We start from the raw sequence: 25,260 nt of genomic DNA, 5'->3' as shown, positions 1-25,260 counted from the left end.
TGAATTTCGTCACCATTCAGTTCCCGGTTCTTTCCCCTTGGCCTCCTACTTCCCCTGTTGGACCAGGGCTTCCAAAGAGACATTTCAGTCCTTCAAGTCCTATAGGAGAGTCAGGGAAATTGACTTCAGAGATGCAGTTCTCACTTAACGTCCTAGTTATTGTCCTTGTAACTCGAGCTCTCTCACCACTCGCCCCCAACTCCCGGCTCTGTCTGTTTAAAAGCTGGAGAGGAAGTGAAAGCGTCAAGTACAGTAAGTGACACCCTCCGCCTCCATGTATACATAACAAAAGCTCAGGAAACAAGCGAGTCCTTAGGATATCCAAACCACCCCATCCCCTCGCAGTTCCTCCCCACCCCCACAGTGGACTTGAAGTGCCTTTTCCCAAAGTACACGTAGGGACAAATGTTATATTTATGTATTTCCTCACCCAGATTTGCAATGTAGTTCTCCCTCCCAGAATTACAACCTCTGCTAATAAACAATTCCTCGATTTTATACCCAGATGTTTTCCTCAAAGATTCTTTATTTTTTTCTGTCCCATGAGCTTATTTTAGTTAGAATGGGTCTTTAAAAAAAATGGTTCGATAAGCAATGATGAAGGTTAGTGTTGAAAACAGAACAGAACAGAACTTGGGCTAAAAGCTTGGTGGGAATGAGGCTAGACTGCGAGGTGGGATCCTTGTCAGGTCAAGAGTAGAAGGGTTGGAGATCTTGGAGGGGAGTGCGAGGAGGAAGTAGGGGCTTTGTGGATCGCTTTTCTGAGTATATACCTGAACCTCAACAACAATGTTTAAGGAAATCAGCCCAGCAGTAGACCAAACACACCAGTATTGAGAACTGGCGATTCGGTACACATGGTTTCAGTATCCCCGGGCGCCTTAACAATAAGCAGCGAGTTAGGAAGGAAGTCGATTTTCTCCATGGCTTTTCCAGGGTGCGGACCCTGCGCCTGCGGACAGAGAACTCGTTTGGGCAGAGGGGCACCAGAGACCCGCGGGAAGGGGCAGCAAGTCTCCTGATTGACAGCCCGAAATCTGATCTTGTGAAAGAGACGTGGAGCCAATGGGAGGCAGCGATCTATCAGTTTGGATTGGAGGCCCCTGGAGGAGAAGTAGAGGAAAAACCACCGAATTGAGCTCTGTCAGAGTCGCTTTCGGCTTGCAAGGGAAAGTGCTGGGCAATAATTAATGTTTTTATTAAATTTGGAGGGAATTTTTTGCAGCCGTTCGCCCAGCGTGGCCTTCAGGTGGGTCTTTCCAACAACTTTTTATGTCTCTCCAGATAATTGCATGGTTGTGGGTTGCAAAAACTATCCTTATGAAAGAGGTGTCTCCGTCTCTTTAGTCCCGTTAGGTGCAAAGCAAGTCTCGCTGATCGCCATTGCTAGTTTTGCACACGTTTGCGAATCAGAGCTGCCCGGGGTACACCGACCGCGCAGGGAAACATCGAGAGTGTAAATAAATACATCGCCTCTTGTTCGGATTTTTGCTACTACCGAAAATATGTAAATTGTGAACTCTCTGGGCTCTCTTTGGATCCAGGTGAAGGAGGCGGTGTAGGGGAGGGTTATTTTTGTGAATGGGACTGTCGGAGGGTAATTAGCTATGCAAATTCAAAAGCTTCATTCATGATTTTTTTTTTTTTTAAAGCCTAAAAACCATCTTGTTCCCCTCTAGGTTGATAGAAGTCCAGATCCCGAGGAAATCTCCAGCTATATGCTCAAAATATAAAATACTGGGCTAATATTTGCGAAGAGCAGCAGAATGGATGGATTTTATGACCAGCAAGTGCCTTACATGGTCACCAATGTGAGTGATCAGTTCGAAAGTTGCTGTTTATAAACTTGACTCCGACGGGGGGTGGGGAGAGAGAGAATGAGAAGGGAGGGGGCAGGGGGTTGGGATTGCAGATACTTTATCTGCTTTGTTGCCACTGTAGGGCGACTGTGCTTCTAGAAGCCCAATCTTCAAAATGAGCTTACCTTTCAGTGATTTGGATAAGGCATATTTTTATTTTTAAGACTCCTTTTTCTGATTAAAGTGCCCAAGATGAGTGGAAGAGGAGATGGAGGGCAGCAGCAGCTGCTGCACTCAAAGTTTGTGGCTGGGTTTGTCTGCCACATTGAAAAGAATGAAGTTGAGACAAATGCTGACACTTTTTGTTTACATGGGTTTTTGTTTTTTTGTTATTTTTTTTCTCATTTTTTTTCTCTCTTTTCACTTCTCCACTCTTTTTGCTTTTTGGGGGGAGGGACTATGTGAGAGAGAGGATATAATTCACTGTATTTTAATCTAGTATTGATCCAGCCTAGAAACAATGTTAAGTGTTATAATTTAATGTTCGATGCTGAGATACCCAGAATATGTATGACTGATAAACAGTGTTAGGATCGGCAGTGGGAAGCAACTCTCCATGCCTATTGAATCCTCAGCATAAGCTTTCACTGTCAAATGAAGGCAGAAACTGAATGTTAGAATTGGTCCTGTGAACTTTTATTTTTTTTCTATTCAAAGAGAGGATCCAGTAGACTTATCTTATATATGCATGTATTTTTTTGTGTGACATTTGAGGTTTACATTCTTTTAAAGGATTTTATCTTTCCCTTTGTAGAGTCAGCGTGGGAGAAATTGTAACGAGAAACCAACAAATGTCAGGAAAAGAAAATTCATTAACAGAGATCTGGCTCATGATTCAGAAGGTGAGGTTTGATTTTGAGCTGAATCCTCCCTCTTTACCTACACTCCACTCTCATAAACAAGGGGAGCACTTCATTCTTACCTTAAAAATAATAAACTTTGAAATTACTGAATTTAACTAAGACCTTACTTGGAACAGTTTACATTATATGATGGTTTGCCCAGGGAAATATTTTATGGTCCTGTCACAAACTAGTAAAAGAAGGAAATAAAAACTTAACAATGACATTTTTCTTTTAATCATTGTTTTGTGTTTGCTTTTGTCCATATGGCATATAACTAATTCCATACTCTAAGATAACAGTTTAAATATATCCAACACAGTAGGAAAAAGTAAGCGGTTATAATACTGCTTATGTTTTTCTTTCAGCTTTATTATAAGTTAAACAATAAAAAGATTGTTTGATTTCCCATCTACTTTAAACTAAACTAATACACCATTATCAAAAATCTTCATGGGTGAGTTTGATGACTACATTGTGAAGTCATCACATCTTGTTAATAGGCCTTAAAGTGTTCACTGAATCATACTTAAGGCCTAATTAATAATTACAATACTATTTAGGAAATTAGGTTGCAGATTCTTTTTATGAACCGTTGGTAGGAGGTCAACGTATTATAAATTATTTTAGCCATATGTATGCATTCATATTGAACTGAAGATACTTAGATTTATTTAACAGAGTACAGACTGCAACTTAATTAGGTATTAAGTTGAATTCTGAAACTTCCTCAAATCTTCATACTTATTGAGTATCCCTTTCTCTCCCCAATATGACAGGATATGCAGTTTTGAACTTGATAATAAACTGGTTCTAGGGGATTATCAGTCTCTGACTTTTATAAACCTATTAATGTAGAAATTTTTCTTTAAAAACTAGTACGTAAAGTTGTACCTTTTACTTTTGAGGCACTAAACCTGTAAACTGTACTTTGAGAGTTACCACAAGTTCTGTTAACATCTTGTATATAAGATTCAGAAGACAGACAAAAAATGCCAGTCTTTCCAATCTTTTCCCTACTCCTGTTTTAGCCAGAGTTGAGTATATTTAAGGAAGGTTTTTGTGACTAGAACACCTTCACCTCAGTCTTTTTGTGAATTCTAACATGTGATTTTTGGTTTAGCTGAGCTACTTACTTATTAAGCTATTTGTTAAATAAAATGGTGGGGGGGAGGGAGAGGAGATTGACTATTATTTAGTAGATTAAAGAATTTCTTAAAGTGTTGTTTAATAGGCATCAAAAGTAGGCAGGGTGATTGAGATAGTTAAGCTAAATAAATCCTATTTTCTTCTATCCATTCCTTTTCCCTCAATTAAATTCATATTTAATGCCAATTTCATGACAAACATTTTTATTTAACGACGTCTAAAGATTTGCAAATCTTATTTTTATGTCTTTGACTTGTTTTTTAGAACTCTTTCAAGATCTAAGTCAATTACAGGAAACATGGCTTGCAGAAGGTAAGGCAAAAAAAAAAAAAAAAATTGCTTAAAAGGGGAGAAAAGCAACTCTAGAAGGGGGAAAAAAAGTCCTGAACTTGCTGTCTTAATGTTCAGCCCAATTAATTGAGCTCTAAAAGAGCCACCTCATGTGTCATGCATACATTAGAGCCTCTGATGAGTTTGTCTTTGGGGACTCTGGGGCTGTGCTACCCAGTGTCATCACAAATTACCAGGAGAAATTGCTTCCAGCTCACAATCACATCTGCTTTTGGCAAGAACTAATGCACCAAGACTTCAAGTTCTAAGCCTCTGTTCAGATTTTAATTGCAATTGATCAGGTTTATATTATTGTACCTCGAGAGACCTCCTAGAGCCAGAACCCGGCTGGCTTGCTGTTTCCTTTAGAGCAGCGCATATCATTATTTGGTGTTCTGGTGGAGGACTTTTCTGATGGCAGAAATTAGTTTCTCTGGGTTCATCAGGACGGGATGCTTCAAGATTTAAGTGCAAGTGTCTTCTTTCCACCTTGCTCACAACACAGAACATTAGGTGTGTATCCAATACTTAGGAAATCTTGGGGTTTAAAATCAACCTTTGGGAGATATGAGATTTTAAAAATGTTTTTTGTGTATTACTGTGTATGTGATATTTATTGAAATTGACCTTTGCTATTTTGTCACTTTTATTAGGATTTACTTAATATTTAGCAAGGAGATATTTAAAGGCATTTTGGATTATTTTTTGATAAAGTTTAATGGTGTAATCTATTATATATTTATTGTGTGCAACTTTATTTAAAGAAACAATGAGGCATTGCATTAGTAGCTTTATACTTCTTCAGAAATGTCTGATATTGAGGGATTTTTGTTGGCAACTATGATTTGAAATTTTCTTTTTGGATTTGATATGATCAAGGTGAAATATTAATTTTGTGATTTGTTTTGTGGGAAACAGAAAATTATAGATATTTAAATGCTGAGTATAAACTGTGTTCTGTGTTCACATTCTATGGGAAATATGTCATTTTTGGAAAAGATTTTTAAGATGGTTAACCGGAAAGAGGGTCTCTGAATGGAACCCAAGTGCTCTTGTGGCTATTTTAAGGCAGACTGATGTGTTTCATCCGGTGGTCTTGTATGCAGTTGACCAAGTTGCTGTTAGCATGTAAAATAAGTTTCTTTGTTTTGCTGATATTCTAGTTTTCCAAAGAGCTTTTGCAGTCTTTATGAATCTTTTAAGTTAAATGGCTTTCCTAGTAGTCCTTTGAAAGAATGATTGTATTTGTATGTTAATGAAAGGTAAGTATTAATGAAAGTTTCCGTTATACTTAAAGGTCATTTTGCTTGTCCCTCTAAATGAAACTTATTGTAATACATTACTTATTATTGCAATGTAAGACATACATTCTAACATTACTTTTTATGGAAAATTTGCAGAGATTCTTGTGTTAACTTTCAGCTATTAGTTTTGAAAAGTTGAAGACTGAAAGGACATTATATTTATGAGGGAATTTATTCACTTATCCAAAATAACTTAAAGTATTTCTTTTAATTGTTGTGGAAGGTTTATTGGTTTTTAAGATGTTTAAATCTGATTGATTCCAAGTCAGTGCACTTGCTGGCAGATTTTGAATGTGCATAGCAACTCTGTTCCTGGAATTTTAAAATGTGGAACTGACAGAGTCTTAGCATTTTATAATCAGTTTCAGTACATTTTTTTTACTTTTGACTTGTTTGTGTCTTATAGCTCAGATAAGTGATTTGAATAATTTATTTGAACTTACTTTTAAAAACTGTACAAAATATTCTTATTCATGATTGTTAACATACCTATAAAAGATTTAGCTTATATTAAATAAATCTAGAAAATTACTAATGTATTGGTTGGAACATAGATTTTTTTTCTTAGAAAAAACTCATAAGCTTAATTAAATTCAGGAATTACTCAGGTGTGCTACAATTTACAAGCTGGATAAGATTGCATTTTAGAATGATTTAAACATTTTCAAAATAATTTATATTAATTTATCAAGCCATGATGTAAGCAAAAAGTTGATAATGTAATTAAAAAAAAATCTAATAGTGAAAAAGTTTTTACTATTACTTTCTCTTCTTAGTAATTAAATATATTATTTTGCATTAATATTTTAACTGTACTAACCCAGATCTTGAACAATATTAGCTAAGAAGTGATGGCCAAATTACCTTGGTTTATTTATAGCTAGATTTATCCATTTAATCTCTTTCTGGATATCTAGAAATTAACATTGCTCCACTGGTACACTACAAACGATTTATATATTTCTTTTCATAATGCTCCATAGCCAAGAAAATGACCATGAATTTTAAGGCATCTTGACCCTAAAAAAAAAAAAAAAAAATTGGCAACTAATCAAATTTTTCCCATGAGTTAGAATCCCACTGGGAAGTTAAACAGTCTAAAAATCTTATTAGACATGAGAATCAAGTTAGTTGTAATGTGTCATATGATTATCACGTTTTTAAAAAATTATCAAAGTCCCTAAATCTTTGAGAAATAATATATATATATAACTTGCTTCCTTTTTTTTCTGTAAAAATTTTTACATATTAGACTAAGTGCAATACATGGATTAGACATGAGTAAATTATTATGAATTATAAAATGTGTTTTATCTCTAAGAGGAAACTGGGAAAGGTAAGGCAGTTCTATTGAGGATTTTAATGCAACTAGTATTTTCAATTCAAAATATTCTTTCATTTACCCCCATATTTGATTCCAATGAAGTGATGTAAAATATGTTTTTTTAAGAATACTAATATCAATATCACTTTCTAAGCACTAGCAATGCAGTTTAAAGTTTTTTAATATGTATATCACAAGTTAAAATATTCATCTTATTCTGAAGAAAATTAAAATGCTAGTGTTTTCAATGACCATAGCAGCAGTTAAAACAAAAACAAAAACAAAAAAGAAAACTCAGAGATTATGCCTATTTTAAATTTTGCTACAGATGCTTCATGTTGTACTTTCACCATGTACAATCCTTTATTGATTCTTTGTCTTTTGAATTAGATTGATATCGACAGGAAGGCAATTGCCATTATTTGATCCCATGAAATAATGAGTTCAAATATCAATCCTATCAACATCATGAATAACATCTTGTACTTAACCTATTTGGAGTGCTGTAGTTTCTAGTGTCCTAAAAAGTCCTACTTAAAATGGAACCTCTTGTGTATGAGGGACAGAAATAGAAGGATGGAAAAACTGAGTGAAGAAAGGGTTATATTCTTCTAAACTGAAGTTTATCACAGCTTATCTACTAAAACAAATTAAAGAAAAATAATAAATTTCAGTAAATATCTGATGTAAATGCATAGCTGCTTTTGACTTATTTTGTGTGAGTCTAAGAGTCTTGAGGTTCCATTTCATCAGTAATATTGAGGAAGAAGTCAACAGGGGTTCACCGCTTTCCGGGTAAAATGTTTTTCAATGGTGTAGTAAGTCAAGTTTCATGCAGCTGTCATACTTTCAAAGTTTTGTTTCCAAGAACAACCTTTCTATTCCAAAGTTTATTGTTACTTCATGAAAATAAGTTTTTTTTTTTCTTTTGCCTTGATGTGACCTTCCAGTAATTGTCAGGCTATCTTAAAAGTAGAGATGTCATTACTTTCCCCTCAATTGCTTTTAAGACTGAAGCTAAATTTATATTCAAAGTCATTTTATGATGTTTCTTAGTTAAATAATATGTGCTATTTTTATTGTTTAAATATTCTACTTTTTAAAAACACGATATTAGATATGTGCTTTTTTCTTTTTTGCCTGTGTTGCAAAGAAAGGAATAAAACTTCAAAAATGACATTATTTTATGTGATTCACACAAAACAGGAATCAAGAACTATGCATTAAAAATATTCATACAATTTCTTAGAAATTGATGTGGAGGTGTTGTTAGGGTGGCTGTCACCCCTTTATTTGTTGTAACAGGATATACTATAATATAGAAAAGACTTCTCATTTAGACTTGATTTAAAGATAGCAGGTAGAATAAATTTATTTTACTTCTAAATGTTCATGGAAAATATGTAAATGGTTTTCATTTATGGGCTATTTACAAAAAGAAAGATTTCTTTTTCCTTTTTTTAAATAGAAAAATAGTATTTGTTAACGGAGTGTAATTTTTTCTAGGGGATCCTAATAAATGTTAATATTAATAAATGTTAATATTGCTGAACTTTTCTAGTTCAGTTACAAGAAATTTGTAATTTCTTGCATTTCAGAGAAAAACTTTATTCCCTTTGATTTATGTACAATTTTGCAATAAAATGATAATAATAATACTGTCAGACTTCTGTGGCATTAGAGAAAATTTGGGGCTGCAAATAACTAGTTGGCTCTGAGCTTCACTTAAGTTTTCAAGTCACTGCAGATCAATTTAGTTAGAAATTGAAGCTGATTTGAGGTTCAAGACAAGTAAAAAAAAAACTTACTCTTGTTTTTTCCAGAACATATATCAATAATATACTAAAGGTGTTTGGGTCATGTGGAAATGGCTTGCTTTTTTTGTTTGTTACATGTGTTTATATTTCTGCATTAATTAATGCTTTTACATTGGAACAATCATTTTAATGTTAAAACCGGATGTGGTATAAAACTAGGCTTAGTGAACTGATGATTATTTTGTTCCATGGCCCGAAGCAGCTTCAATTTAGGATTAAAAGGAATTCACAGCCCAAAGGTTGATTTTCTTGTTGTTTTACTTTTACTTAAAATAAAGTACAATTTCTTTGAAAAAATTTGTTTCTAACCCTTTGATTCAAAGTGAAATGCTACCAAGTTCAGCAATTATCTGCTATATTTTTAGGTTAATCAACTTGAAAAATAAGCCAGTAAAATAAGATATTTTTTGAATGGTTTTTCTTTTCCTTTCTTTTCTTCTTTCCTTCCTCTGACACTCCCTTCTTTTCCTCTTTCTTTTCTTCCTCAGTTTTGTACATTTCTGTTTCCCTGTAAAGCATGATAGGTTAAATATATGTGTGTATGTATAAAGTTGTCATTTATTTAAATGTGTTTCTTAATGGATCTGAGCTCTGTTTGAGACAGAGCAATAAAATTGGTATGTTTATATTTCAAGTTCAAGTTTACTTGCTTTAGCTCTCTGGAAGGGTGTGACATGAAAAGCTTGTGGTTGGGCCACATGGCTCATGCTGGACTGTGTTTTTGTGAATGGAGGCAGAACTCCAGTCCTGCCTGCTTGTCTTGAGGAATTGCTGAGGAGATCAGCTGTCTCATTCACGGGCAGAAAGAATGACTCATACATCTTCCGCCTTGTTTGGCTCCAGGTCATTGTTACAGTGGATAGAACTGGTTTTAATTAAATATTAACCCCTTTTATACTTGACATTTGCTTTATTTGTAATTTTTCTGCTTTTTTCCATAGCTTTAAAAGAAAACCCAACAGGCACCTAGTTTTATGAGAATATGGGGGAGGGGGAGGGTTACTTACTTGCCTATGACCTTGAAAAAATTTTAAATGCTAACTTTTTTTTTTAAAGTAGTGAATATTATTTTATATAAGAGTTAAAAATAGGCATAAAGTAAAGGCAAGCTATATTTATAATTGTCCATCCTCAATGTAATGTTAGTTAGGGAGGATATTAAAGTTAAAATTGAGCATTGATGACTTTCTGACATTTAGGTGGTCATTAATATTTTTATGAAGTTCTCTCCCACAATCTGTATTGTGATGTAGTAAAAAGAGAGAAAAATTAAAGAACAACTTTGGATAATAATCTGGGTAAAGCAAGTAGCTGAGAGTGCAGATATTACCCTTTTAAAGCCCAGACCCTGGACTTGATGGCAGCTTGTCTTAATGTTAATGAACTGATAGAGCTGCTCCAGCTATTACCAATAAAATCTACATGCTTAATCTCCTTGAAAGCCTTTTATTGGTCTTTTGATATATATATATATATATATATATATATATATATATATATATATATATATATATATTTTCTTTTTCTCCTTTCTTCCTCTTTCCCTTTCTCTTTAATCACATAGTGCAGAGAAACATTTTTATTCCCCTAAGGTGATTCTTTCAAGTGTAGCTTATAATACTAGACACCCTTAGGTTGGTCTGTATTGTTAATTTTCAACTTTGTAGTTGGAATGGCTTGTAACAAATTTCCAGGCAGCTGTAGTTTGCTCTTTCACAAAATTCTCGAGAATTAAAGAAAAAAGGAAATGTCTGATACCAGTGTGTGGCAATACTTTGTCATATTTTCCTTGCCCAGATCCAACTTGTGTTTTTAGTTAACTGCTTTCCTTTTACTCCAACTTGAAATTAGAGGTCTACTTAAGCCTTTGTCTATTTAAGTAGCATGCTGCTTCATTTGGTCTATTCAGTTTCTTAAGATTAGCTTCTGTGAAAATGTGAGTCATATGTTTTTTGTTAAAATTCTGTAATATGTTCAAGCCTAAGTGTGAAGTATTTATTCAGTATGTAAAGAAGTTAGAACAGAAATAGCAGTTCTTATTCTTACTCTTTTTACGAATTGTTAGTATGCAGCTATTTTTTGTGTATCTGTGAAGTGCAGCTACTGGATTCTTTTGCCCTTGCCTTCTTCCCCCTACACGTGTCCCAATACTTACCACACACCACATCAGGCATTTTGCTGCTGCTGCTCTTGCAATTATTGTGTATGGAGTTCTGACTTGGTCTTATGATACTAAGAAAAAAAAAAAAGAAATTAGCCTTCAGGACATTCATACCAGCATATTCAGTTACAAATATACTTTTGTTACTCACCAGCTATTTTTAACTATTCCTGTAAAGGGATATTACATTTTTATTAGATTCTTATAAACGTGGATTTTTAAAAAGCACAGTAATTGCTGTGGTTGATAATTTTGCACCTCAGTTGTTATATCTATTTAGTTAAGTAAGAAGGAAAACCAAAGCATGTGACATCAGGGGAAAATGTGCAGGATTTCATTGTTTACTTGCTGTTATTGGTTGAGTATTTATTTAAAACTCTTGCTTTTTTTTTTTTTGGTGTAAAGACTTATTATAAAGTATAGTACACTACATTCATAATTTATAAATCTATGAGACAAGTCAAACTTCCAGTAATGTCAAAAATATGTTGTTAATAGCTAACACAATGCTAATGTACAAAATTTATGGTTTTTGTTTTGTTTGTTTAAAAAATTTTTTTGTCTCCACTAGAATTCATTAGAAATTAATACATGAGTAACTGGGCATGTAATGATTGTAGTACTTTTCGATTGTGATTTGAAGGAAGAGAGTAGATAGTGGAGGATTGGAAATAAAAAAGTGTGTATCTGGCGTCGGGTAGAGACTTTTATATAATTCTAACAAAAACCTGTATGTTATTGCTCTATACTGATGAGTAAAATGACATTTAAAGAGGCTAAATAACTTACCTAAAGTTACATAGTTAGCAAGTCAGAGCTATGAGTTGAAGTTTGCCTGACTTTCAAGCTGTTACATAATAATAATAGATACTGGTGGAAAGTGAAGAGAAAACTTTCCCTTCAACTAGTATAGGCTAATCAAATAGGCATCAGTAGAAACTTGCAGAAGTTCATAATTTGTTTGGTTTTGTTTGGTGGCAGGGTATGGTGTGACTTTAATAAGGTAAAGTATTGGTGTGTAAGGGTTTTTGGAAAAACAATTGAAATGTCAAATCACATATACTTCACAAATGGGCGAGCCTCATTAGACTGTGATGTTCTTAATAATATAACATAGATTTATTCAGACAAATATTTATTTAAAGAGAATACTATTAGATAGGCTGAGAAAAACAAACTTTAAAAAGAATACCAGTTTACAAACTAAGAAAAACAAACTTTAATTCTATGAATGGTAGATTTCTTTTTTATATAGGATATTTAATATGAAATTCCACTTATTACAGATTTGTCTTAACCCATTCAATTATTAGCCTGAGACATTTTTAGCAGAGACTGATTATTTATTTTAATTAGCATTCCCATCCAGAATAAGCTCATTCTAAAAAATTAATTGATGTCTGTTTTAATATGATTTAATGAGATAAAAAAGTTTCAGTATTGTATAAGACTATACCAGCTAATCAGATCCTCAATAAAGTTAATTAGTATGATACTTTATTATGTGTTTACCAAATTAAAAGTAACCTAACTTCTGTTTGTGTAGTTTCTGTATGTGAGAGTCTGTATATTTGTGCAAACTCATTTTAGTAATATTCTGTCAGTTTGGAATAGGTTATTTCTATGCCTAAATCAATTGTGATAAAAACAAGTTAGTAGTGAAAAAGTTGAATTTGTTTTGATTGTTGCCGAATGCATTAAGTCCTTGCTATTCAGTATTTTTTCTTTACTTGAAATAGGAAAGTCATTTGACATTAGAACTGAAGAAACAGTGATATTTTTATTAATGCTGCATAGATGCCAGGAAAATATTTTGCATGAAAAGATGGCATTTGTTTTATTATTTTTAATTATTATCATGACTGTAATCATCAAAATATATTACTTTTGTTAAATGTGACTCAAATTAATGATTTTTCTTTCATTTTTAAAACTTAATAGCAACCTCTTGTCAAATTTAGGAAAAACATTTTGAGGTACTGGAGATTGAACCAGGGGTGATCTACTGCTGAGTTTCATCTCCAGCCCTTTTTTAAAAATTTTAATTTCATTTTATTTATTTATTTATTTTTGTTTTGAGAGAGAGTCTCACTTATTTGGCCAGGTGGGCCTCAAACTTATGATTCTCCTACCTCAGCCTCTGGAGTTCCTGGGTTTACAGGCGTGTACCACTGAGCCATTTTTAATTATGCCAGTCTAATTTGTAAGAGATGGAACATATCAAAAGCAGTGGTTTGTACACGTGCAGAGGGATGTGTGAGATACCTGTGTATGATTTAAAAGAATCGTGTGGCTCATTTTGATTGGCAGCTTAAGCACTGGCCGTGGGTGAACTGAAATATTTTTTGCTCCACTCTTGCAAAATGAAACCCTGCAGGAAATAGAAATCCTAGAGCTTCTTTTATTTTTATTTTTTGTCTCTTTTATTTCCATCTGGCAGGGTGAAATTCCGAGGGACTACACCTGCCACTGTCATATTTCTGACATATTTATGTTTCCTCGTTGATATCAATGATCCCTTCTGTTTCTCCTTCGAAGTATCGCTGTCAATACCATTTTAAATAGGAGCTTATTGGCAAATAATAATAGGTTTGATCTTAGCCTAAAAAGACCGTGTTTGACAGATCTGAGTTGACATTCCTTATGCCTTGGTAGTTTTTCTCTTAATTTTTTTTTTCCTTCTTCCGCAGCTCAGGTACCTGACAATGATGAGCAGTTTGTGCCAGACTATCAGGCTGAAAGTTGTAAGTATAGTATGACTCATCTCTTGTATGTTTCATTGTCTGTCTTGTTTCCTTCTTTCATTCTTTCTTTTGGGGTTGGTTTGCGTTTCTAGTATCTGGTCTTTTATTATACCAGTGTCTTTTTAAGCTTACAGTCACGAGGTGATTTTATTTGTCAGGTTGTGACATCAGCACAATCAATGTATGATCTGAGCAAAACTTCGGCCGGCGAGGACAACTGATTTGTTTAAATGTTCTGTTCTTCATATTTTGTACTTGTCTTTGGAGAGGAAACAGAGTGTGATCCATGAATGTGCAAGTGTTTACTTCCATTTGGCCAATATGTTCACCAGGAAAAGTCTGGATGCTGAGGGGAGGCAGTTGGAGTTAAAATCCATATGAGATTAGTTACAAAAGATTCTGGACCAAACATTCATTGCATTCATAAATTGTCACCTGCTTTGATTTAATTTTTAGTCTGAAATTTTCTGCTTCCTGTTTGCAGGCACACAAATGGAAGCAGCCATTGGTTTCTTTCAGGGTCCTTTCAGGGTTCCTTTTCCTGAACCTTACTCCAGGGCCCAACTGTCAGAGAAAGCATGAGGAGTGATTCATGGGGTGCTTGCCCTCCCTTAATTGCAGAGTGAGCATTTTGCCTGTACTAACATAGTTGCCTTAGGGTTTACTGCTAAAATTTATGCTTTGCCAGTCTACCAACTAACTGAACCTATTGACCTTAGAAGCAAGTTTTACAGTAGTTTCCCCTTTTCTATGAGGGGATATGATCTAATATATTCTGTGGCTGCCTGAAACTACAGATAGAACTGAACCGTGTACTGTGGTGTTTTTGTTTCTATGTGTACATACCTATGATAAAGCTTAATTTATAAATTAGGCACAAGTAAGAAATTTGGAAAAATAGACTAATTAAAAGAATATATTAGAGAGAAAGGTATTTTTAAATTATACATTATTTCTGGAATTTTCTATTTAATATTTTTGAACTGTGGTAGATAGTAGATAAATAAAACTGTAGAAAGTGAAACTATGTATAAGGGGAATGATCGTAAATGCCATCTTGATTGTGAAACTGGCCTAATGCATTTTTATTCTGTCCGTGCCATTTAGGGCTATAACTTGTTTTATTTTTTGAGATCATATTAGCTGAAGCAATGTCAACAGTAATATTAGAATACCTTACAATCAAACTCATTTTTACATCTTAGTATCACAAATACATTACTTCAAGTAACAGATATTTGCTGGAAGTGTTTTCAAATTTTATGTTTATTATCCTAAATTTCCCAGGCGTAGAGGGTTGTGGGAAACTTCTTTTTGATTTTCTTTCATGTTGCCTATTTTGGGTCAGCTTGATCAAAAAGCATATTATGGTAAAATATGTATAACATAACATCGATCATTTTAACCTTTTTTAAAGTGTACAATTCAGGGCCATTAAGTACATTCACATTGTGCTACCATCACCAATATTCATTTCCCTGACTTTTCCATTAGCCCAAAGAGAAACTTTACTCATAGAACAATAACCTCCCATTTTTCTATCTCTCCAGCCCCTGGTAACCATTGTTCTATCAGCTTTATTTTTGATATGAGAAGAGAATTTTGCATTCAGTTTGATCTGAATGCGAGTATTTGTCATATGCTTTCAAGAAACATATTCAGCAATGATATAGTCCCGAATGAGAGACCCTTCAAAACATGTGCAGAAGGCTGGTGGCCAAGGACAACAGCCAAGCAAGGTATCCCCTTACTGATGAAAGTGGGGGAAGGCAATGGTTATTATTTCTAACATTTTGCTTTCTGTGGGGAACTTAAATTCTTCTCTCTAAAAGCTAAATCTGTCATCTGAGTCAAGGAATTAATCTCATTGAATCATTTCACATTTGAAGAAATTGGTAACAATTCCGATACAATACCAAATGTCAGGGTAAAATAAACTACCTAGAGGTAATTTTTACTCCTTTTCTTGTTTGACCTATTTTCAGCTTTTCTCATTCGTGAGCATTTTGTTCCCTTGAACTCTCTTCTCTTGGTCAAAGTAGTGTGATATTTTTTTTTTCTTTCTCTTTTTCCTCCTTTGATCACTCTTCACTCCTCATATCTTTCTTCTCTCTTATTTGTGCATTTCGTCTTTCCCTGGGGTTCTGTCCCCAAACATTTTCTCTTCTACTGTATCACAGTACTGTCCCATGGAATGTCTGCTGTTGATGGAAATTACATCTGTGCCACCGAGTGTACGGTAACCACTAACCACATTGGCCATTGAGCACATGCAATGTGGCTAATGGAACCAAAGAACTCAAGTTTTAATCTTAGCTAACTTTGATCAATTTTAGACGTGTAGCTTATTGGTTACTGTCCTGGTCAGTATAGTCCCCCCAAATGATGTCTGCCACATTGTTATTTCCAGCCTGGGTGTCCCTTCTTCAGCTACTGGACATCTTCACCTCATCCACCACTAGGGTCCCTTCAAACTAGAAAAAGGGAACACCTCTGGACTCACCCCTCCGTTCTCTGCTTATGGTGGTCTAAAACACCATTTACACACCAACCCTGGTCTTTACTAGGGTGTCAGCAAGTCCACTGTTGAAATCATCATTTTTCCTGAGCAGCATTTCTCATTCTTGTTTCCTTTAAGTTGATGGCATTATTCTCCAAGGTGAAAAATCTGTGATTTCAATTCGGTCGCCTCAAGCCCTTACCATCCAAGATTGCTAACCAAATTATTGATTCTTCCTTTCAAACACATCTTAATTCCACGGTCTCTACTCCATCCCTGTTTCCTTGCTTTAGTTCACACCCACATTTGGCTTTGACTGAACTTCTGAATCAGTTTTTTTTTTTTTAATTGGTTTTTTTGCTTCTGCTTTTTTTTTTTTTTTTCCTCCTGCCCTTTGCAGTGACATTAGCACACAGCTTTCTGGCCTTGTTAATTTTCTCTTTAAACTCCCAGCAGGACAAAGTCCTAATTCTTTGATTGTACAGAAAATTGTTGTATAACCCAGGCCCTGGTTACCTTTTTAGTTTTGACCCTTGCTACTCTAGCACCCCTGTCCCTTTTCATTCTCAGCACTTTAATCCCAATTTTTCAATCCTCCAAGCAGATTATTCCATTTCATGCCTCATTTTGCTTTGAAAGTTTTCACTTCCACTTTGCAAGCTGACGATTCTCCTATATCGTACTCCATGTAAACTTGACCTTGCTGAAGCCTGCCTCACTATTTTCTTGCTACCCACACTCTGCAGAGTTCCCAGGATTATACATCATTTTGTATCTTGGATTATGTATTAGAAATTGTTAGATACATGTCTGCCTTCCATAAGAGTGAGCTCCTTAAGGATTGGGAGATGACAGATTCAACATGCCCTACATGTTATAGAAGCAAAGTAGGTAAAACTGTCATTGTAATCATGATTAGCTTCTTAGAGCTTATTTCCTCTCTAGTATTTTTGGAGTTTTCATTATTTTCTTAAGGGAGAAACATGTAATTGTGTCTAAAACAATATATATATATATAGTCTCAATCTAGGAAACTTGCTGAAACTATGAAAGTTTAAGTTTTTTTAGATTAATATTTTACTTTAATGAATATCAACAAATTAACTAACATGGCTTTGGGATATGAGAATAAGAGGTACTTCTAATAACAAAATTAGAAACCAGAAATAGTCCATAATAAAGTTGAAGCGTATTTTATTTCATGTTTCTAATGACATAAAAAAAAAAAAAAAAACTTGTTCATATGAGGCTGACAGCTAATTTCAGTCCTCACTAAGGAGAAAACAAGAGGAAAATGGTTTGAAGAGGAATAGCATTTGGAATAGATTGTAAGGAGGATTTCTGAATGGTGAAGCTTATGAAATACTAGAACTGGGAGTTAGATGGTCTTCGAAATGCCTTTTATAAATGCTTGGTTGATGTCTCTCTGTAGATGCTTAGTGGGTCAGAGGGATCCTATCTCTCAGCAGCTTTGGAGGCTGAGGCAGGGAGGATTGAGAGTTCAAAACCAGCCAGCCTCAGTAAAATTGAGGTACTAAGCAACTCAGTGAGATCCTGTCTCTATATTAAGTACAAAATAGGGCTGGGGATGTGGCTTAGAGGTTGAGTGCCCCTGAGTTCAATGCTTGGTACCAAAAAAACCCAAACCAAACCAAAACAAAACAACTTCATCCCTGCTGTGTGCCCCTCTATAAAGCGTATGGTGCTACTTTTTCAAATGTAAATAATTTAATTTCCTTATATACCTTAATGAAATAAAATGCTTCTATTTTCATTTATTGCTTTAGTCTTTTAGTAATTGAAGGCTAACCAGATTAACAGCCATATTCTATTCAGTTAAGAACATGCATTTGATTGTAACATGTTTGAATATATGTGGAAGAGTAGTGAAGAGAACATTAAAAAATTGTGAAAAGGAAATTAAACCTTAACACTGGGGAATTTTCTAATAATCTTCCTGAGTATTCCTTGTTTTCTAATGTATCAGTTAGAAATTTGAAATCCAGTCATGTTATACTATAGCTTACTAAATTTTGAAGATGCTAAATTTTGAAACAAGTATAGAAATTAGAAATAAATAAATCAAACAACTTCCTACAAGTGCATGTCAGAAAACAAATAACATGATTTGAATACATTTATTTGTTTGTGTTTTAGCAATACATTCTTTTTAGGTAACTCTGTTGGTACACATTGAATTACTTTAGTATACACTTTAGTCTGGAAAAAATGGAAGTGTATCTCTTTAGAACGGAGAACTCCTGCCCAAAGTGGTGATGTACATCTACAGTCACAGCAACTTTGAGGCAGAAGGATTTTATGGCCAGTCTGGACAACTTAGCAAGACCTTGTCTCAAAATAAAGAAAACGAAAAGCACTGGGCATGTAGCTCAGTGGTAGAGCAGCCCTGAATTCAATTCTCAGTACTGAATGGATAAATAAACAAATAAATAACAGAAAGGAGAACTCAGAGTATTGAAAACATAGATGAGCCTTATCTTTCTGATGTAGATGCAAATTGTACATAAACTGAAACTTTGATAAATCATGCTTTAAAATTTTACCTTAATAATCTTATATTTTAAATTACATGTTTTAAATTTACTTACATCACTAGCCTTCACATCTAATTTTCATTTTATTCATTACAAAGTTAAGTAGTGTTTTTATTATAACTACTTCATTTCTCTTTGGTTACATTAGTTCATTTCAGTCTTTACAGTGATAGCAATAAATGAAAATAGAAGCTTCTTATTTCATTGAGGTATGTAAGGAAATTCAATTATCACAGGATAGATGGATATTCACCTTTATATTTCACAGTCTTCCAGAGCACTCCCAGGAGGATAGCCAGGGTTATACAAAATTCCCAAGAGATCCTTGTCCATCTCCCCTTTCTCTTAACTAACGCTAGAGAAGATATTCTAGAATGCAAGTCTATTGCAGTGATGATATTAAAGGAATAATAACCTTGACTCTTATTAACATACTTACAAAAGTAACTATTTTCAAACTTTTATACTTAATATTTTTAATAAAATACTAGTGTAGCTTCTAAAAATAATCAGGACAAACCAGTGTGTGGGAATTCAACTGATTAAATATATAGCAGCAGTTTCTTCAAGTAAGTGAAAGTCTTAGGTACACTTTGTTTTCTTAGGATTTTTTTTTTTTTTTTTTTAGAATGGCACTTTGACTATTGAAAATATCACAATTGATTACAATTATAAATCTTCTGTTTTTTGTGGTTTTTGTTGGTGGTGCTGGGGATGGAGCTCAGGGCTTTGCCCAGGCTAAGCACATGCTCTAACACTGAGCTACACCCTCAGTCCTTCAAATCTGCTTCTTACAAAACTAAAGTCAGATACCTCTATGAAGTCCCTGACTGAATAGTTTGTTTTATGTTAACATTTGCTCAGCATTGGAAAGTTCCATTAATTATTTGTGTTTCTTAATTTTTTGCTGACCTACTAGGCTTCATCTTTCTTCATTTTGTTACTTTCTGCACATTCAGCAAATGCTTTATAAAAGTTGGCTTTTTATTATAGTTTTGAAATCTTTCTTGTCCGATTAAATTTTTGGATACGATTGGCTAAGGAAGACTTTGTTATCTTTTTTCACTCCTCTGACTACTTTTATTGTAGAAGAGTATCAAGCTCAAAAAGGAATGGTGTTTTCTGAGATCTGTCTATCTATCTATCTATCTATCTATCTATCTATCTATCTATTTTCTGGACTGGGAGTTGAACTCAGGCATTGTGCATGCTAGGAAAGTGTTCCACCACTGAATTTTTTTTTTTTTTTTTTGAAAGATAGGGTCTCATTAAATTGTCTAGGCTGGACTAGAGCTTGTGATCCTTGTTCTTTAGCTTCCTGTGTAGCGGGGATTATAGGTATGCATCATCCCATGCCCAGCTACATTTCTGAGGTTTGAGACTATGGGTTTGTTACTGTGTTCAATTTTTTAAAAAAATTTAAATTTTGCAGGACAATTAAATTTGTTACTGAAGTGGAATTCAAGCTAATCATTTGAAGGTTAAATTGTCCCATCCTTCCTCACTTGAGGTAATTTGCTTGAGACCTTAGTAACAGTTAGTTCTGGAAAAGTTTATTCCTTTCTGTATTTTTTTTTTTTGTTGTTGTTGTTGTTGTTATTGATAGCTCCACCACCCCTTTTTTTCTTTCTTACAGTTAGGATATTTTATTAGGGCAATATACCAATATACTTATAGAGTTGGGAATACACACACACACACACACACAAAGTCATTCCTTTATCCTACAACTCTGCTCTTCTTTGTAGAACAAAAATTTATTTTTCCCTTTTACTTGTACCATGTTTTAAATAACATGCTGGTACTCTAACTTCTAAATTCATCAGTTTTAAATTTTATTTGTTGCCCTATTAAAGTAGCATTTTGTATAGGTTTTAATTATTTGACTGACAGTAATCTGCTGTGCAGTTCTACTCGAGTACAGTAATCTTATTCACACCTGGCCATGAATAAGAATCATTTGGGAAGCTTCTCCAAATACAGCATAGTATTTCTTACCCTGTGAGAGTTTGACACTGTAGATCTGGAACTGGGTCCTGAATCTCTGAGAAACTGATAGATGATTATGATGCAGGCTTTCTTTGGAACCTGAGGTTGGTCACTGTGCCCACCCTATTATTTACTTAATTGCAGAATAATAAAGGTGGAAGTGTCAAAGCTGATGGACCCTGTTATGCATACAGCTATACAATTTATAATATAACAGATGCAATCAGCTTCTGAAAATTTTACATAAGAAATATATTGTCATTTTATTTTCAAATATACTAAAGAATTAAAAATGAAATCTACATAAAAATTAAAATTTTAAAGCTTCTTATTGTTTTGCTGTCTTTGCTATAATCATGCATATTTTCTAATTCTGAAGACTATTTTCTAGTTATTTTCTCTTACTTTTAAATTTGAGAATCATTCCTGATTGTAACTCACTGTCATACTGGAGCAAATTCTGATTTTTAAGCCTTACTGGTAAATTATAAAATTTCCAATAGTGATTAGAGGGGAACCAGGGCACTGGTGGCCCATCCTGCTCAGTTTTTCTGGTAGGGATTCTTATCATTAGATAGTCTATTTTTCCACTGGTGCAGATGTGCCCTGTGTCTGTCACAGTTTAGAACTTAGTAACCACTGTTTCAGGAGGGCAGAAATTTTAGTTTGGTGTGTGTTAGTTTCACAAGGAATGCACTTTTCAAATCGGGTCATCTTCTGGCAATCCATCAGATCCGATACAAGAAACAAAATCTCAATGGCACACTGAGGACATTTCCTTAACCTTTAACCTAACTAAAAGTTGACAGAACTAAATCATCTCTTAGACACAGCACATCACATTATGATTCTATGTTTCTTTTTCCACATTCAAGTAGAAAAGGTAAACTCTAAATATGATTGTGTGCATATTTAAAATTAAAAGTGGACCTTAGGAAAAAACATAATTAATGGGAGAATAATGTGCAGGTAGAAACTATTAAGAAAGACTGTATACTTACTGCAGAAAATTGCCTCGATCTTAATTTTAATAAAATATTCGGTGGTTGATAGTTTTAGATATATTTTTTGTTTTACCTTTTTTTTTTTTTTTGTACTAGGAATTGAAGCCAGGGGTCCTTTAGCACTAAACTACATTCTTAGCCCTTTTTATTTTTTATTTTTGAGACAGAGTTTTATTAAATTGCTGAGGCTGGCCTCAAACTTGTGATTCTCCTATTCTCCTGTCTCAGCCTCCTGAGTCACTGGGATTATAGTTGGGCATCACCGTACCCAGTACCGGTTCATTCTTGTTAAGATAGATAGGTCAGACATAATTCCAAGGTTTAATCTAAAAAACAAAGCAAAATTAAAAACTCTGTAAAACTGAGGCTTACTATTCACCATAGCTAAATGCTAAAAACATATATCTCAAACCAAGTCTTTAGCATTTTCCTCCTAGATTCTTTATTCTTAGTTTTGCCCTTCATGTAACAACATATCTTTTAAATTGACTTCTAAAACATGCTCAAAGGAAGTATGTCAACAAATATTTTCCACTCAACCATGCCTATAATTAGTAACAAATTATTTTGAGAAAAGTAATCTATGCCATTTTTTTTTGAAGTTCACTCAATATTAAATAAGTATCTTCTTTCTTTCATTTGTTCTTTATGGTTGCTTAACCACTTACCCACATCTCAGTCCTTTTTTAAAAAAAAATACTTTTATTTAAGAGACAGGATCTTGTTAAGATGCTTAGGATCTTGTTAAGTTGCTGAGGCTGGCTTTGAACTTGTGATCCTTCTGCATCAGCCTCCTCCGGAATCACTGGGATTATAGGCATGTACCACCACTCCTCCCATATAAGTATATTCTTATGCAGGGATTGGCTCTTCAGGGGGTACAAGCCAAACAATATTTTTTTTGGAAAACCTATGTAAAGAATAGGGTGGAAAATAATTTACAGAAGAAAATTTTGTAGTGGGGCTGGGGCTATAGCTCAGTGGCAAAGTGCTTGCTTTGCATGTGTGAGGCACTGGGTTCGATCCTCAGCACCACATAAAAATTAATAAAGATATTGTAGGTCCATTTACAACTAAAAAAAATTAAAAAAGAAAAATTTGTAGGCTTTGTTCTAATATTTTAAATATATAGAAATACACAAATATTCTGTGATGTGTATAAAAGCAAACGCAATATTTACTAGTATTGGAAAATAATATCAGTCATGAAAATAATTGTATTTTTGGGACATGATTTCATAGATTTTATAAATTCTATTAAATCAGATTTAATGAGGAAATAATATGAGCTAAACTAATACATGTGGATCTTTATGTCATAATTGTATATTAAGTGTTTGCTTTTTGTGGGTTTTTATTTATAGCCTTATTTTTTCCATTTTTCCTTTTATAATGATAAACATCTACTTAAAATTCACAATGCATATTTGCTTTTGTCTGTTTATTGAATTTTCTTCTAATGAGAGTTTCTGCTGTGTGTCACTAAGTAAAAATGTTGGTTTGATACTGTTTGCTTTTTAAAAATCTAATGAATTATATGCCAACAAGCTCTACTTGCATCTGACTGTAGCTGAGAGTGATGGTAACTGAAGAGCTCAATTATTGGCATTATATCAGGAATGGATAGATTAAAAATCTGGTTATACAATGTCTAATTAAGCTTTCAATAAATAAAAATATTTCTGTGAAATGATTTTATATGCAATTTTTGAATATTATTTAAATCTAGTGTTTAACAAAAAAGTTTTTTTTTTTACTGTGGGTACAACATTAAGCTATCTGTTTCATAGTTACTCCTATTTATTGGCTTTATAATTCTGTTATAAGTGATTTTGAAATTCTGTAGAAAGGTTCAGTTGTGATGATCTCTTTATTTATCTCTTATATTAGGGATATATTATATCACCTTTCTGTTAGCAAAATTGGAATAATTGTATTGTTATAAATGAAATCCATATCCATAATCATAAAATTAATTTTATGATTTCAAGTATGAATAATAAATTTATTTAACAATAAATTGTTAAAATAGAATAATTCTTACCTTATGAGATTTCAGCTTAACATTTATTTATTAAGTACATGTGTCTACACAATTGTGTCTATAAGGATGACTGATAGGTTTACAAAACTCTACAAGTTTTTTTATTCAACAAATATATTTTGAGTTCCTATCATGTGTCTGGCTTTGTTCTATTCAGCAAATGACACAGTGGTGAAGTAACAGCAACAACAACAACAACAACAACAACAAAGAAAAAAACCCACACAAAAATCATCTGCTATCACAGAGCATATGTTCTGTATCTGATATAGGAAGTTATATTCATCCCAAGATAGGTGTTGTGAACTTGTATGGGGGACAGTGTCTTTTCATAACCATTGTGTATTCAGACTCTGATTCATTAAATTCTGCAGAAAATGAGCTTAGATTTTGTTTCTTTCATATTAAGTTTACTTCTAAAAATGAACTCTGCCCAAAGGTGTGGCTTTTGTGGCCCACTGAATGGCCTTCATACCTATTTGGCTTATGCCAAATTTCTGTGATGAGGGAATAAGCAAATTATCTTATATAACTTTTTAAAAATCACATACTATATTTTGTTATTAAGGTTGTTTTTTGTTTGTTTGGTTGGTTGGTTGGTTTTTTGTGGTGCTGGGAATCTAACCAAGGCCTTTCACATGCTAGGCATGCAATTTATCACGATGCCACACTCCCAGCCCCATGTATTTAATGTTCACTACTATTATTACTACATGGAGAGTATTGTCCAACTCTATTACTCTACTACAAATCTGTTCTCTAAGATTCAGTTCTAATGTCACTTATTTTTTTGGAGAGGGGGGTACTGGGGATTGAACTCAGGGGCATTCAACCACTGAGCCACATCCCAGTCTTATTTTGTATTTTATGTAGAAGCAGGATCTCACTGAGTTGCTTAGCTCCTCAACATTGCTGAGGCTGGCGTTGAAATTGAGACCCTCTTGTTTCAGCCTCTCGAACTGCTGGGATTACAGGCAAGCACCACCACACCCGGCCATCATTTATTCTTTGATTCTCTTAGTCAAATTTAGTGACCTCTATGTGCCAATAAATGCTGTATATACATCCAACTTTACTCTTGTTTCATGAGCTTGCAGAGGGACGGATCATGTACTGCTTATCTTTATCTGGTTCACATTTAGGAATTCACTGGATATTGAATTGAACTGAGTAAATAACTTCTTGGGTATTTAGCATTTTAAAAAACATTAATGTACAGAGTTGTTTGAGATTTAATGCAAATATCTGCTTTGATTTTTTTTTTCTCCCTGTTTCATTTTTCTTTGAGGGATAATGGGAATATGTTTACACTCATGTAACATTAGAGCTAGACCTCAGTTATTAGATAAGGGCTAGCTAATAAATATTATTTGATACTCCTCTCTCACAATATATTTCTCAGTAATCTCTATTTAGCACAAATACTCTGAAATAACTTGAAATTGTTCTCAATTTATATAAAGGGAAATTCTGGGCATAAAATAATCAAATAACAAAGTCATGTGGAGATGGAAGTTGCACAGCTTGGTTGAACTGTCCCCAGCTTGGTTGCTTGGTCTGTGGGGATATTCTTCTTTCCCTGACAGCCAGTACTCAGACCATTTAACAAATTTTCAAAACTGCTTCTACACTGAAAAA

At 33.8% G+C, this 25,260-nt stretch overlaps 1 protein-coding gene across 4 annotated transcripts in view; it reads left to right on the top strand.

The window, feature by feature from the left end:
* Positions 1-934: 934 nt before the first annotated feature.
* Etv1 (ETS variant transcription factor 1) overlaps positions 935-25,260 on the top strand; it is a 90,175-nt gene continuing 65,849 nt past the window's right edge. Inside the window, exons 1-6 of one of the 4 annotated variants that reach the window (XM_046463589.2) lie at positions 936-1,249; positions 1,348-1,544; positions 1,680-1,811; positions 2,614-2,701; positions 4,115-4,162; positions 13,477-13,530. In XM_046463589.2, coding sequence (XP_046319545.1) covers positions 1,767-1,811; positions 2,614-2,701; positions 4,115-4,162; positions 13,477-13,530 — 235 coding nt within the window. In that variant the 5' untranslated portion in view covers positions 936-1,249; positions 1,348-1,544; positions 1,680-1,766. Of the gene's footprint in view, positions 1,250-1,347; positions 1,545-1,679; positions 1,812-1,954; positions 2,139-2,613; positions 2,702-4,114; positions 4,163-4,226; positions 4,694-13,476; positions 13,531-25,260 lie in introns of those variants that run through there. The other 3 variants (XM_046463590.2, XM_046463588.2, XM_046463591.2) reach the window with 3 other exon arrangements.

This window comes from Marmota monax, unplaced genomic scaffold (assembly GCF_021218885.2).
Source record: "Marmota monax isolate L192 unplaced genomic scaffold, Marmota_monax_Labrador192_F-V1.1 WCK01_AAM20220418_F8-fsc00057, whole genome shotgun sequence".
Lineage (NCBI taxonomy): Eukaryota > Metazoa > Chordata > Mammalia > Rodentia > Sciuridae > Marmota > Marmota monax.
The sequence above is the reverse complement of the archived record's forward strand: the minus strand, read 5'-3'. Positions and strand labels throughout refer to the sequence as shown.